Consider the following 15565-nt stretch of genomic DNA (forward strand, 5'->3'; position numbering starts at 1 on the left):
GTTGCGCCGCTAAGCGTCGTCGAAGAAGAGAACAACCGGAAGTGATCAGCGAATGAAGTCGTGAGTGGAAATAGTCTCCCATTGTCAACCTCATGGCATGAATATAGTTTAGTTAAACTTTTTACGAGTGCAAAATGACAAGCAAACGCAAAAATGAAGCAACAGTTCCCGCCGAGGAAAGCGACCAGTTGCTTATTCGTCCACTGTGAGTGTTTGGAAGCTTAACTTTTATCGAGGCTTCCCGCTAAACTTTTATATCTTCTTAAATAAAACATCAAGTCGTCACATTTTCTTTCAATAATTTCCACTGTGGTTTGGGATACCAAAACAGTATCGATTATTTAGGTATTCTGATTGTATGAGTGAAAATATTGTTTTATTTTGGTATTGTCAGATATACGATTCAAAATGTGTATTTTTTGTGGTGAGTGTGGGGGTGGTTTTTATCTATATAAGTGATGAATTAAGTGCTTCACCACCTCCGACATTTGAACCCTGAATCTCTCAGGCTAAACATAAATAATCCAGTTCTAACATCCGACATTGTTTTTTCTCTCATTTCCGGTTTTGAAAATGGCGAATATAGATGCATTTCATGCGAAACCGGAAGTAGCAAAATATGAAATAATCATCCTATTCCAGCATGAATGGACATAGACCTTCCCCTTGAGTTAGTTACCGACTTAAACTGGAGTTTAGGACCCCAATTCGCTCAAAACTAGTCACATTTATTTGCATAAATAGCCCTTCATCACAGAAAAAGTCTCATATAAACTTCCACATAAATATTAACGACATGACTGGCTTTCAATATGTTTTGTATGTATTTTGTGTGTGGGTGTGCAGCGGAGCAGGTCAAGAGGTGGGACGGTCATGCATCATCCTGGAGTTTAAAGGGCGCAAAATCATGGTAGACAACAACTTCTGCGCTTTGTTGTTTGATGCCGGTCATGCGATGACTTCACTAACTCTTCCTCCTTGTCGTCTGGCAGCTGGACTGCGGCATCCATCCGGGCCTAGAAGGCATGGACGCGCTGCCGTACATCGACCTCATTGATCCGGCCGAGATCGACCTGCTGCTCATCAGCCAGTCAGTCATTCGCTGTCATTAACCGAATGAAATACAGTGATACCTCGGTTTATGAACCCCTTGGCTTACGAACTTTTCGGTTTAAAAACGTTAAATTCATGAAAATTTTACCTTGGCATACAAACTATTTTTCGGGATACACACGGAGCTGCCGCAATGAGTGATGTGTCGTTCACGAAAGAGCCAGTTCTTGGAACAAGAAAATGGCAGCCGGCTTGTTTTGGGCCTCTATTCCCCGCCCCCAGTCGTTCGGTTAAAGTCACGTGATTGGTCAAAACGCAGTAGTGAGGGGAGGTGGTTTAAACATTAAAGAGACAGGGAGACGACAGAAAGAGAGTGACAAAATGGATAGAAAACTGTGAAATTTGGACTCGTTTCAACTTTGATTAAGTTAAGTTCAAAGGCAGAGTGTAGACTGCAAGGTTAAAATTCCCATCAATCAAGCTCCACAAATAACCCGCACAAGCCGTCTGTACACTAGATGCTAAAAGCTATCAACCCAGCTAAACAGAACACAATTGATGAGGAACAAGGTAAAATTATCGCAGACAAAGCACCTACAAGGATCATTCGTCAAGATGGTGAAAGAAGAAGGCTACGTTCCTCATCAAGTGTTTAATGCTGATGAAAGCGGCCACTCCATTCCATCAAGGTAAATAAAACCACTTTTTTTATACTGTACAAGTTTATTTCTTTAATTTGAATCCCATTGCACATTTATTCTACATAAATAAGGTATATTTTGTGTAGTTTTAAGGATTAGAAAGTAGAAAATTATGTTTTATGGGGACCTGGGAACGGATTATTCTCATTATAATGGTTTCCTATGGGAAAATATTTTTTGGGATACACACTTTTCGCCTTACACACTCTGTCTGGAAACCAATTAAGTTCGTAAGCCAAGGTATCACTGTAGTATTATTTTGCTCTCGCTGACATGATTTAGCTCCTCCCACACGATTACTCGGCCGCTTCCAACCACTCAAACTCCCCAAACGTTTTCGATGTTCCGCATCTCACTCGTCTAAAGATGGCTGAGCGTGGTTTTGACGTGTCGTCTTTCTTTTCTTGGGCTTCAGCTTCCATCTGGACCACTGCGGTGCCTTGCCCTGGTTCCTGCAGAAGACCAGCTTCAGGGGGCGGACCTTCATGACCCACGCCACAAAGGCCATTTACCGCTGGCTTCTGTCCGACTACGTTAAAGTCAGGTGGGTTCCATCCACTCGACCCAGAATAACTCAAATAGATCGAAAGCTAGCTAGCTAGCTAATCGATAGCTAATAGATAGCCAGCCAGATAGTTAGCTCGATAGCTAGTCAGCTAATAGATAGATAGCTCGATAGGCTAGATATGCAGCCAGCTAGCCAGTTAGCCAATAGATCGCAAATAGCTAGCTAGCTCGGTAGCCAGGTAGCCAGTTAGCCAATAGATCGCAAATAGCTAGCTAGCTCGGTAGCCAGGTAGCTAGCCCTTGCTGAAATTTTGATGATTTGGTAACAAAACACCTACAAAGTCGTCGCCAATGAATTTGCCGATCACAGGATAAGTTTTTCTGTGGGTGAGCAGCGGCGGCCACACGCGCCAGCGTTCACTCAACCCACTCATAGAAAGCTAACTAGCCAGCTGATAGATAGCTCATAGCTAGCTTGCTAGCCAGCCAGATATCTAATAAATGAAATGTATTATTATTATTATTATTATAACAGATAACTCGCGAGGTGGCTAGCGAATCAGCTACATAGCTAATAGATAATAATAATAATAATCCATTTCATTTATAAGCGCCTTTCAAGGTCACTTTACAGTCACAGAATAAGTTTTTGTATGGGTGAGCAGCGGCAGCCACACGCGCCAGCTTTCACTCAACCCGGAATAACTCAAATAGATCGAAAGCTAGCTAGCTAATAGCTAGCTAGCAACAGCTGAAGCTGTAACAAAGTGCTAACATGGACAAAAGGCCATCGTGGAAGGGGGGGGGGGTTGCCAGGCGTCTGACTAGCGCTATATTGGCACCCAAGCATGGAAAAAAAAACTCATTCGGGAATGGCGCTCTACGTCATATTTTTATAATAATAATAATAGTAATAATAATGATAATAATAATAAATAATAACGATGATAATAATAATAGTAATAATAATGATAACGAGAATAATAAATAATAATGATGATGATGATAATAATAATAATACATTTAATTTCTAAGCGCCTTTCAAAACTCTCAAGGTCACTTTTGTAGCAAATAGCTTGCAAATAAAGTGCCCTCAAGGACACTTTACAGTCACTTTATCGGCACCCAAGCAGGAAAAAAACCAAAACCCGAATGGCGCTCAATGTCATATTTTCAATTCCCGAATAAATTTGTAAATGGCAGTGAATGAGTTAAATCTTGCCCTTGACAAACGCAACCTTGCCACCCGGTTCCCATAGCAACATCTCAGCCGACGACATGCTGTACACCGAGACGGACCTGGAGGAGAGCATGGACAAGATCGAGACCATCAACTTTCACGAGGTCAAGGAAGTGGCCGGTATCAAATTCTGGTGCTACCATGCCGGACACGTCCTGGGCGCCGCCATGTTTATGATCGAGATCGCTGGCGTCAAGGTAACAAATTAAACCACACTAAAAAATGTGACGTGTCGATTTGGACTGTTGTGCCATTCCAAAATGTCCGTCAACGCGTTCGTGCGTGAAGCTCTTGTACACAGGAGACTTCTCGCGTCAAGAAGACAGACACTTGATGGCGGCGGAGATCCCCAGCGTCAAGCCGGACATCCTCATCACGGTCAGACGCCATCATAATAATTATAATAATAATAATAATCTCATTTCATTAACAAGCGCCTTTCAAAACTCTAAAGGTCACTTTACAGTTACAGGATAAGTTCTTCTGTGGGTGAACAGTTCACTCAACCTGGAATAACTCAAATAAATAAAAAGCTAGCTAGCTAGTTAGCTATCCAGCTAATAGATAGCCAGCTAGCTAGAGATAGCTAATAGATAGTTTACTGGATAGATAGCCAGCTATATAGCTAATAGATAGCCAGCTAACTAGCTAGCTAATAGATATCTAATAGATAGCCAGCTAGCTGGATAGATAGCTAATAGTCTGCTAGCTAGCTAACAGATGGCCAGCCAAGTAGCTAGCTAGCTAATAGACAGCTAGCTGCATTGTGAGCTAATAGATAGCCGGCTAGATAGCCAGCTAACTATATATCTAATGGATAGCCAGCTAGCTGAATAGAGTTAGATAACTAATAAATAGCCAGCAAGCTAGCTAATAGAAAGTCAGCGAGCTAATGTAAGCTGAATCTGCAGAAACAAAATATTTCAAAATAATAAATGTATTTTATTTTTTTGTCAGAGAAATTCATTTGCTGCTAGTGTAAATAACTAGAACCCTCAAAGTGTTAGCGTGTCCGAGCCTGTTTTTCACCTCCTGTGCCGATTGCCCTTTTTACCTGAAGTATCTATTTGTGTGCACGCATCAGGAGTCCACGTACGGAACGCACATCCATGAGAAGCGCGAAGAACGCGAGGCCCGTTTCTGCAACACGGTACACGACATCGTCAACCGAGAGGGCCGTTGTTTGATTCCCGTCTTTGCGCTCGGGCGAGCGCAGGAGCTTCTGCTCATCCTCGGTAAGCGCCCTGTTTGTCTTCGCGCGCACGTTTTGCCGCGCGGCTCTTGACGTGTGACGCGCCGATGTGCGTTCAGACGAGTACTGGCAGAACCATCCGGAACTTCACGACATTCCCATCTACTACGCCTCGTCGCTAGCCAGGAAGTGCATGGCCGTCTACCAGACGTACATCAACGCCATGAACGACAAGATCCGCAAGGCCATCAACGTCAACAATCCTTTTGTCTTCAAGCACATTAGCAACCTCAAGGTGATTCAGCGTGCGCACGCGCCCGCCCCGTCTCACTCCGGAACACAGATGTCAAAGTAAAGGCCCGGGGGCCAAATCGGGCCCGCCACATCATTTTATTCGGCCCGTGAAAGCAAATCAAACTTGTGAAATTTAATGCTTATCTATCAAGCTAACGACCGAACGAGCTAGTGACCAAGCTTTCTATTCAGCTAGCTGGCTAATCCTTTACATCGCAGGTATCGAAGTGAAGGCTCTCTTCTTAGATCAGAAAAAAGTTAATTCCTTAATAATAATCGATGATGTCACTGCGACTGACATTCATAATAATAATAATAATAATAATAATACATTTTATTTATAGGCACCTTTCAAAACTCTCAAGGTCACTTTTCAGTCACAGGATCAGTTTTTCTGTGGGTGATCAGCAGCAGACACATGCGCCAGCGTTCACTCAAGCCGGAAGTAACTCAAATAGATAGAAAATTAGCTAGCTGGCTAATAGATAACTAATAGATAGCTAGCTAGATAGATAGCATATATATAGCAAATAGATAGCTAGTTAGGTAGCCAGCTAGATAGCTAGTTTGCAAATAGATATCAAATAGATATGTAGCAAGGTAGCCAGCTAAATAGCGAGCTAGATGATATGGATCTGGAGTTATCTGAGCGTGAAATGGGGGCAGCTGTACAAAATTCAATACATACGACAGCTGAAGCTGTCACAAAGTGCTAACATGGGGAAAAAAGGGAAATGCTGCCCTCTTGTGGAAGGGGAACATATTGCCAGAGGTCTGGCCAGCACGTTATCGGCACCCAAAGCAAGAAAAAACAAATCCCGAACAAATTCGGCAATGGCGCTCCACGTCATATTTTCAATTCACTGTCTAGCTGGCTATCTATTATTATTATTATTATTATTATTATTATTATTATAAATTTGGCAATGGCAGTGAATGAATGAAACATTCCAATGGCTTCCCCAAATTCAAAATGGCCCCCGAGAGGAAACAGTCACTTCAATGTGGGCTGCGGCAAAACAAAAACATGACTTTGACACCTTTGCTCCAGTGGATTTCCTTGCCAGACTTTGCTCTGCTGGTGGTTTTGAGCATGGCAGTGACGTTTTTGTGCGCCGGTGGCAGAGCATGGACCACTTTGATGACATCGGGCCCAGCGTGGTGATGGCGTCTCCCGGCATGATGCAAAGCGGCTTGTCCCGAGAACTTTTTGAGAGCTGGTGCACCGACAAGAGGAACGGCGTCATCATTGCCGGCTACTGCGTGGAGGGCACGCTCGCCAAGGTACGCGTGACGTGACACCCCACTCAGTTTTTATGTGGGCAGCGGCAGCCATATGCGCCAGCGTTCACTCAACCTGGAAGTAAATAGATAGTAAGCTAGCTAGCCAGCCAGTAGATAGCTAATAGATAGCCAACAGATAGCTAAATAGATAGCCAGCCACCCAGATAGCTATATAGCTAATGGATAGAAAGCCAGATAGCTAATAGATAGCTAGCCACATAGTCAATAGAAAGCTAAATAGTGAGAAAGTAATAATAATAATACGCTTGATTTCTAAGCACCTTTCAAAACTCTCAAGGTCACTTTACAGTCACTGTTTTTTTCTACTGTGGGTGAGCAGCGGTAGCCACACGCGCCAGCGGTCACTCAACCCGGAATAACTCAAATAGATCGAAAGCTAGCTAGCTAGCTAATAGATAGCTAGCGAGATATTTAATAGCTAGCTAATAAATAGCTAGCCAGATAGCAAGCTAGCCAGATAGCTAGCTAATAGACAGCAAATAGATAGCCAGTAACCTTTAGAGTTTTGAAAGGCGCTTATAAATCAAATGTATTATTATTATTATTATTATAATAATGTTGCAGCACATCATGACGGAACCGGAAGAGATCTGCACCATGTCGGGTCAAAAGCTCCCGCTGAAGATGTCGGTGGACTACATCTCCTTCTCGGCGCACACCGACTACCAGCAGACCAGCGAGTTCATCCGAGCCCTCAAACCGCCACACGTGGTAAGCATCCACCGCCGACAATGACTCCCATGACCCCCACGACCCCGCCCAGGACGTCTCCTCCCACCTCTCGCAGATTCTGGTCCACGGCGAGCAGAACGAGATGGCCCGGCTCAAGGCGGCCCTCATCCGCGAGTACGAGGACAACGACCAGGTCCACATCGAGGTCCACAACCCCAGAAACACGGAGGCCGTCACGCTCAATTTTCGCGGGGAGAAACTGGCCAAGGTAGCGGTTGAGGGCGTCGGTGTCTCTTTAAAGTTCAAGTCGAGGCCCGGGGGCCAAATCTGGACCGCCACATCATTTTATTCGGTCCGTAAAAATAAATCAAACTTGTGAAAGTCCATGTTCATCTTTCAAGCTAGCTAGCGACCTAGCTAGCTCTCTTTCTATTCGGCTCGCTGGCTAATCCCTTACATCACAGGTGTCAAAGTCAAGGCCCGTGGGCCAAATTTGGCCCGCTACATCATTTTATTCGGCCCACGAAAGCAAATCAAACCTATGAAATTCTACAACGCTACATTGGAGTCCAGATGGTGTCGGTTGTCCTTTAAAAAAATCGTTGACGCGGCGCTTGGCTTTAGGTGATGGGCTCGCTGGCTGATAAGCCCTGCACTCAAGGGCAGAAAGTGTCCGGGATCCTCGTGAAAAAAAACTTCAACTATCACATCCTGACGCCTTCGGATCTCTCAGGTGCCACACGCCCGCCCACCCGCCCGTCCAAAACAACTTCCAAAATGGCCGTCAAACGGGTAAATATGATGATTATTATTTTTGTCTCGGTGGTCCAGAGTACACGGATTTGAGCGTGGGCACCGTCACCCAAACGCAGGCCATCCCGTACACTGGACCCATCTCGCTTCTGGTCAGCCAGCTTCGATGCCTCACTGGTAAGAAGACCCACCCCGGTGCCCGCCTGCTCGCCCTCTCGCCCACTTTATGCTAATTATTTCCATGTTTTTCCATTAAGGCGACGTGGAGCAAGTGGAACCTGCAGACAAAATCACCGTACGGATCTTCAAGAGCATCACTTTGGTCCACGAAGCCGGCATGGTTCTGCTGGAGGTGGGAGAAGCCGCACTAGGATGTTTCCATGACGACCAGTTGTCAGCTGTCAATCAAATGCGTGTCTTTTTTTTTTTCTTCTCCACAGTGGGTGGCCAACCCACTCAACGACATGTACGCTGACGTGGTGACCACCGTCATCCTGGAGGTCCAGTCCAACCCCAACGCCCAGAAAAGTCAGTTAACGCAGCGCCGGTGACCCCCCCTTCCCATTCGACCTTTCAACCCTGACCTTCTTTTTCTTTACAGTACTGGAAGCTCGCCGGGAAACTTTTGACCAAGAAGTTTTTATTGAAAGACTGGAACTCATGCTGCAGTGAGTTGCATCTTATTCTTTTTTTCTCCAGTAGCTCCTGTATTTTGTTTTTCTACTTCTTTCTTTCCTTTCCTCTTCCTTTCATAACTTTGCTGCTGTGAAATGTAAAATTTTCCACTGCGAGATGAATAAAGTTATTAGTTATCTATTAGTTAGCTCCCTAACTTTATATCTATTTGAGTTATTCCGGGTTGAGTGAACCCTGGCGCATGTGGCTGCCGCTGCTCACCCGCAGAAAAAATATCCTGTGTCCTTGAAAGTTTTGAAAGGCGCTTATAAATGAACTGTATTATTATTATATTATTATTATTAAACTGTGTGTGTTTGTGTCTAGTGACATGTTCGGTGAAGAGTGCGTCGATTTCAAAGATGGCGACAAAATGACGGTCAACATCGACGGCGCTTCGGCTCACGTGGACCCTGAGACTCGCGTGAGTATTAAAAAAAAAAGCTTTGATGGGCCGAATAAAATGACGTGGCGGGCCGCATTTGCCCCCCGGGCCTCGGCTTTGACACCGATATTCTACATTGCGCAATGCTAATTGTCCGTTGTCCGCAGGAGGTGACGTGCGCCGAGGACGAGACTCTGAAGGACATGTTGGAAGTGGCCGTCCATCGACTGTACGACGCCCTGATCCCCGTCGCCTGAGATGGCCGCCCGGCGTCGCCCGGTCACGCCCGGTCACACCCTCGAGTTTGTTTTCCTTCTTTTACTTTTTCTAGAATAAATGTGAACATGCTATCATGAGACGCTCGCTGTCCCGTGTATTGCCATAGCAACCACAGTGTGATTAAGACCTCAAAGCAGAACTGTATTAGCATGACATGCTAGCAGCTACATTTTATTCACCCTCCGCTCTGATTGGTTGACAGAGTTCCAAATTACGGGCGAAATCGCGGTCAGCACAGCGTCTCTTTGGCATCGGCGCGGCGCTGATGCCGCAGTCTGGCGGGCGCCCCCAAATTTTGCTCCGTCAGGTCCTCAAAGGAACGCGCCGTTGACCCCCGCGGCCGCCCGAACGCCTCCTTTAGCGCCGCCTGGTCCACGCCGGCGTCCTCGACGATGGTGGCCATTCTGGGGCTGTCCGTGGGCCCCGGACTGGACGCCTGGAAGTGTGCGTTCAAGGGTTTGAGGATCCGCACGGAAGCGGATTCCAAGCTGCTCAGGAGTTCTGCGTTCTGGAGGAAAAACGTCTTGGGTTGGCGGCGGCGAGTGGACGAGTGACGGAAGATGCGTTCGCTTACGCTGGGAAAGAAGAGCGACTTTGCGTTCTGCTCATATTGGCGGTCCACCTTGTTGTCCTGAGCCATAAAAGCACACAAGTCATAGGGTTATGGTTGGCCTCACAAGCCGGGTGTCGTGCGCTCGGCTCCACCCACCACGCAGTGCACCAGAACGCTGAAGGGGATCCAGAAGAGTAGCGAGAAGGCCACCACGGAACCGACCATGTTGTCCGCCAAGAACGTGGAGAAGGTGTTGATGTCCAGTTTGTCAATGAAGTCCCACAGTCTCTCCACCACGTCCTGCACCTGCTTCATGCATTTCCCCTGCGGACGCCGCCACGCATCACGGAGACGCCACATCCACGCCAACTTCCTGCTCGCAACATCTTACCGCGCCATCGCAGAAGCCAACCGTGCAGGGTTTCCCTTTCCGAAGAAACAGGAAGTGCCCCCCCGTATCTCGATAGGGCGCGCAGACGCCGCCGCCGCCTCGGCAGCACACCTTACAGGAAGTGGCGGTTTCTGGAACAGCGGCAAGATGGCGGCGGCGTTGGCAGAAGGAGGAGCTCGGCTTGGGCGGGGCTTACCGTTGCAGGCGCAGGGTTCCAGTTTGAGGACGGCGAGACAGAAGGGGACGCACACGCCGTCCTGACACTCGCCGCTGTCCAAACACGCCGTTTGATCCGGGGCCTTCTCTGGAGGCGGGCAATCCGCACCGGAGCCTGAAGGACACACCGGAACAGGTACGTGGATCAAGGAGCTTCGCCGGAAATGGAGGTATAGCAAATCACGCAAGTGTCCTTTCTATGTGACTGACCTGTACAGTAGGAGCGTCCTTTACACGTGGCGTCGATGGGCTCCTGGCAAACCTCACCGGCATCCTCCAGCTGACACTTCCTGCAGCACGGGCTGTTCCTGTCACTGGATGTCCGTGGCAACAGGTGTGAACATTAGCCACATGCTAACGTTAGCGCATCGGTATTCGTCAGTCCGTCGTTGGCTCAATTATGTTGGTAGCACTTGAACATTAGCAACGTGCTATTCCTAGTCGCGGAACGAATACAGAAATGGGGCGGGCCAGTCTTGGCCCGCAAGGCTTAACTTTGACACCTCTTATGTAAGGGATTAGCCAGCTAGCTGAATAGAAACCTAGCAACCGAACAAGCTAGCTCGATTACTAGCTTGTTGTAATAATAATAATGCATTTCATTTTTAAGCGCCTTTCAAAACTCTCACGGTCACTTTACAGTCACAGGATAAGTTTTTTGTGGGTGAGCAGCGGCAGCCACACACGCGCCAGTGTTCAGTCAACCCGGAAGTAACTGAAATAGATAGAAATCTAGGTAGTTAATAGATAGCTAATAATACATTTCATTTCTCAGCACCTTTCAAAACTCTTACCGTCACAGGATACGTTAGATAGCTAGCTAGATAGCCAAATAGCTAGCTAATAATAACAATAATACCTTTTATTTCTAAGCGCATTTCAAAACTCTCAAGGTCACTTTACTGTTAGGTAGCTAGCTTGCTTGGTAGATGAGCCTGGAATTTTGATTTGCTTTTGTGGGCCGAATAAAATGATGTGGCGGGCCAGATTTGGCCCCCGGACCTTGACTTTGACACCTGTGTCAAGTCCTGATCCAAAAAGTAAAAATCCAGCCACCAATTGGTTGCCGCGTGCTAACACGAGCGAGATGCTTTAGCAACTCTGCCGGCTAGCGAACCCTCCCCTGACCTGCATCGCGCTCCGGGCCTGAGACGGCACTTGGGGGTGCAGCAGGGGTCAGAGGTCATGTGCAGGAGCCCGGGATCGCACTCCTCTCCGGGTTCCACGCGAGAATTCCCGCAAACGTTGACCGTACGTTCCTTGAAACACGACGACGCCTTGGAGCGAAGTCGCTTGACGATGGAACGTTTGGAGCACTTGGAGAACACCTGCGGGGGGAAAAACGGATCCGGATGATGGCGGTGTTGACCCCGTTGTCATGGCGACCGAGCGAACGACCTTGTTGTTGAAGTGGTCTCCGCTGACCGCGATGGGGTACATGACGTACTTGCCCCCCTGGTCCTCTCGGGGGGCGCAGTAGGGGATGTTGTCGGGGTCATGCTCCGCCCCAAAATTGTGGCCTAGCTCGTGAGTGGTCACCAAGTCGGCTTCCTGCGGGGTTGTCAAGGTCACACCCGAGCGAGGTGGCGTATACGCGGGTGCGGCGGGGGCCACCTTGGTGAGGATGGTCTTGCCGTAGTTTTTAGTGCTGGTCAGACCGGTGTTGAGATAAATGAGGTGGTGCGGGTCGGCGTCGGCACTGGACGGGCAACCTTTGGAGCAAAGCCCCCCAGGGATGTCGGCCTTGACGGGCGCCACGTACGCCAGGCCCAACGTGCCCTCGTCAAAGTCCTGATAGGTGAACAAGTGCGCCAGGCAAACGTTGGCCGCCTTCTCCGACACGTCCACGCTGAACTGCTGTGGGACAAAAACATGCACACGGTATCTTCTAGTGATGGGCATTCCGGCTCTTTTCAGAGATACGCTTCTTTTGGCTCGGCTCACTAAAGAGAGCCGGCTCCTTTGGCTCCCAAATTTTTATTTAACTCCCAAAAATCATGTAAAATTATGCGCAAAACAAATTATTGTCGTTTAATTTAGTTATTTATTTAGATTATTTAGTTATTGTCGTAAAATTATTGTCGTTTTACCTCCAGGAGCCTTTTGACGTCCCACACGTCTCGCCCGGCAACGGGACTCCCGGCCATGTTGAAGTGAACGCCACCCGGCGCTACGGCGGTTGGCATCTTCTCGATGATGATCTAAAACAAATGGATTATTATTATTATTATTATTATTATTATTATTATTATCATTATTATTATTATTATTAATTGAGCAGCTATGCGTCTTCAGTTGATCTCATTCAAGACGTCTTGAAAATCTATTCGCTGACTATCTTGTTATCTAGCTGGCTAGCTATTTAGCTAGCTACTGTATCTATTAGCTATATACCTAGCTAGCTATTCACTAGCTATTCGCTATCTATTCGCTAGCTTGCTATCTATTCGAGTTACTTCCGATTTGCGTGAACGCTGGCGCGTGTGGCTGCCGCTGCTCACTCGCAGAAAAAAATATCCTGTGACTGTATAGTGTCCTTGAGAGTTTTGAAAGGTGCTTATAAATGAAATGTATTAATATTATTCGCGAGCTAATAGCTATCTATTAGCTATCTATTTGCTAGCTATTAGCTATCGTTTCACTAGCTATTAGCTATATATTCGCTAGCTATTAGCTATCTATTTGCTAGCTATTAGCTATCAAGTCGCTCGCTAGCTAGCTTGATATCTATTTGAGTTACAGGTTGCGTGAACGCTGGCGCTTTTAAATGAAATTTATTATTATTATTATTATAACGCGAAACCCCCACGTCAACCGCTAGCGGGGTGGGGTCACGGGGTCGCAGACGACGAAACACCTGCTGGATTTGGACCCCGTAGCCCGAGAAGTCGTCGTCCCACGATGTGTTCCTGTAGATGTCGTCCACGCGGTCCATCAGCTCGATCTGCGAGACCGCCACGGCATGCGTGTGTCAAAGCACACGCATGTCAACGCATGGAACCGACAGATAACATATTAGCCGTGAGCTCATTCACTGCTATTCATGAATTTATTCGGCAATTGAAAATATGACGTAGAGCGCCATTCTCGAATGTTCGTGCTTAGGTGCCGATAAAGCGTTGGTCAGACCTCTCACCAGGTAGTTGAGCGTGGTGCTCTCGTCGCGGCGTCCCATGTGCGTGAAGAAGCGATGGTCGGCCACAAGCAGCAAAGGACACGTGTTCTTACTGTGAGGGTGTACGTCACGACGCGCCCGCCACGCGCACTCTGGGCAACCGCACAAAAGTCGCTAGCATCGCATCAGGTATCACTAATGGGGTGACATTTTGTGGCGCTCGCTCGCTCGTTCGTTCGTACCTTCTTGCTCGTCATCGGTTTCCCCGGCGACGTGACGAAAGGCATCAGGGAGGAGACGACTGGAGTGAGAGTCCACGTAGCCGCAAACGGACGGCCGTTGCGCTCGGCTAAGATTTCGGATGTGGTCCGAGCGGTAGACCAGCAGACGACTATCGGAGGGCCACGTGAACCTCCAAAGAGGCTTGAAGACACAAAACGCCAACATCAACACGCCGCTTTAGCACTCCAAGAGGATAAAGAATCCATTCAGGAACGCTCACCTCAATGTTAAACTCCGCCTCCTGCGTGACGATACGGGCTGAGAAATCCTCATCGTCCATGTGGGCTTGAACTCGCGAGTTTTCCTCCCCTGCCGAGAGCAAAAAAAAAAAAAAGGGATAAGAAGACGTTGCGGAGCGCCCCACGACGCCGTCCAAGTGGGACTCACCGATGACGTGTCCGGTGAAGAAGACGCGGCGGTCCACGGGCAGGTTTCGCTCGCCATCACCGTCCACCGCCCACGCCGAAAAGTCTTCGGTGAAGATGTTCTCGTTGGTCCTCAGGTACAAACGGAAGTTTCTGTCTCCGTTCGCGTCCACATGTGGACAATCCAACGTCAAACAACCAGGACAATCCATCGGTGTGGACACTCGATGGAAGCGTTAGCGGTTGCTAACCTGTGCAGAGCGCTGAAGCTAATTTCTTTCTCCACGTGATTGGCTAGCAGGTCTCGGCGGCGGACCGAGTGAGCGTTCAGGTTGGACTTGGACAGCACGTCAAAGTCTTCCAACATGGCGCTCAGAGATGCTGAGGACAACGCGAAAGGTTTTTTTTTTTTTTCAAATAATTTTGTTGTTCTTTTGACTTCAAAATGGCGTTGCTTCCTTTCCAGCAGCTCCTGTATTTTGCTTTTCTACTTCTTTCTTTCCTTTCCTCTTCTTTTAATAACTTTGCTGCTGCGAAATGTAAATGTCACCACTGCGAGACGAATAAAGGTACATCCAATCCAATCCTACTTCCTTCCAATTGGCTGAAAGCTTTTTTTTTGCTTTTGGAAACTTAAAGAAAACGCCAAAAAAACTTTTTGTTACGAAGAACCTCAACCAGGTCACCAAGCAAATGGCAATTCCCTTCATTTTTATTTGAAATATGATCGTTTTGTATGACAATCGTTCTGTTTTCAGGTTCCGTCTTGATCGATCGAAGGAAGTACCGTATCCGGTCATCAAGTTTGTGAGTCGACGAGACTTACAGAATTGCGGGTCTTGTGAGTGCGTGGAGGCGTCACTTTGCGTGAAAACCAAGACAAAAAGCAAGATCAACATGTTGGTGACGTCACAGCAACTCCTTCTCTTCACTTTTGGCGTGTTCAATGGAAGACGTGCGGCTACATTTCAAATCTTTTGGTGTTCCGATTCGGTTGGACTGCTGTCATCGTGGGAAAAGAAAAGCGGAAAAAGTGACAAAAACCAGGAAGAAGCTCAGCTGAGCAGTCAAGGTTGGGAGAATCAGGGTCAGTCGAACCGGAAGCCGTTTTAGGCCACTTCACAACAAAAGTACTTTATAAAACAACAAGTGTCTGATTCCGCTGAAAACAAATCGTTTGTGAATTTTAATCATAAATTATAATTTTAAGATATACCACGGCACTAATTAGTTTGGTTTTGTTTCCTGTTGTAATTTGGGTCGTTCTTGAGCTTTTATATTGGAACCACAAGACGTCACAATCTTGTTGCTTTGACGTCGTTGGGCCCAAATCCTTCGTTTTCATTTTATGCCGAATAATGATAATAATAATACATTACATTTTAAGCATCTTTCAAATCTCCCAAGTAATAAAACGAAAAAAATCACGAATGTTCGCTCATCTCGATCCGATCTTACTCAAAATGCCCGTTCGATTCAATAAACCAAAACCAAGCAATTTTAAAAGAACACACGATGACATGTATTTATCGATCAATTAACATTATATTAAGTCATACCCATGCCGACCTATATGAGTGCGAATCG

At 47.0% G+C, this 15565-nt stretch overlaps 2 protein-coding genes across 2 annotated transcripts; one reads left to right on the forward strand and one right to left on the reverse strand.

Moving 5' to 3' along the window:
- The first annotated feature begins 36 nt into the window (after positions 1-36).
- On the forward strand, positions 37-9133 carry LOC148883451 (cleavage and polyadenylation specificity factor subunit 3-like). Its single transcript, XM_089022120.1, has 18 exons — positions 37-205; positions 847-910; positions 993-1090; positions 2170-2298; positions 3521-3698; positions 3790-3879; positions 4586-4736; positions 4813-4988; positions 6113-6271; positions 6857-7003; positions 7080-7232; positions 7589-7697; positions 7796-7894; positions 7975-8069; positions 8158-8245; positions 8319-8385; positions 8720-8816; positions 8945-9133. The coding sequence occupies exons 1-18, from the start codon at positions 135-137 to the stop codon at positions 9032-9034; spliced, it is 2061 nt and encodes a 686-aa protein (XP_088878246.1). The 5' UTR covers positions 37-134; the 3' UTR covers positions 9035-9133.
- Positions 9134-9196: 63 nt separating this feature from the next.
- Positions 9197-15032, reverse strand: LOC148883452 (disintegrin and metalloproteinase domain-containing protein 17-like). The gene is made up of 17 exons (XM_089022119.1): positions 14805-15032; positions 14230-14359; positions 14001-14131; positions 13834-13922; positions 13574-13754; positions 13353-13483; positions 13074-13160; positions 12307-12417; positions 11831-12073; positions 11615-11767; positions 11345-11544; positions 10427-10530; positions 10197-10331; positions 10001-10131; positions 9766-9933; positions 9631-9687; positions 9197-9564 (listed from the first exon to the last, which is right to left on the reverse strand). The coding sequence occupies exons 1-17, from the start codon at positions 14875-14877 to the stop codon at positions 9286-9288; spliced, it is 2403 nt and encodes an 800-aa protein (XP_088878245.1). The 5' UTR covers positions 14878-15032; the 3' UTR covers positions 9197-9285.
- Positions 15033-15565: the final 533 nt, after the last annotated feature.

The sequence above is a fragment of the Hippocampus bargibanti genome, linkage group LG19, assembly GCF_051943395.1.
Source record: "Hippocampus bargibanti isolate YZ-2025 linkage group LG19, ASM5194339v1, whole genome shotgun sequence".
NCBI classification, from domain to species: domain Eukaryota; kingdom Metazoa; phylum Chordata; class Actinopteri; order Syngnathiformes; family Syngnathidae; genus Hippocampus; species Hippocampus bargibanti.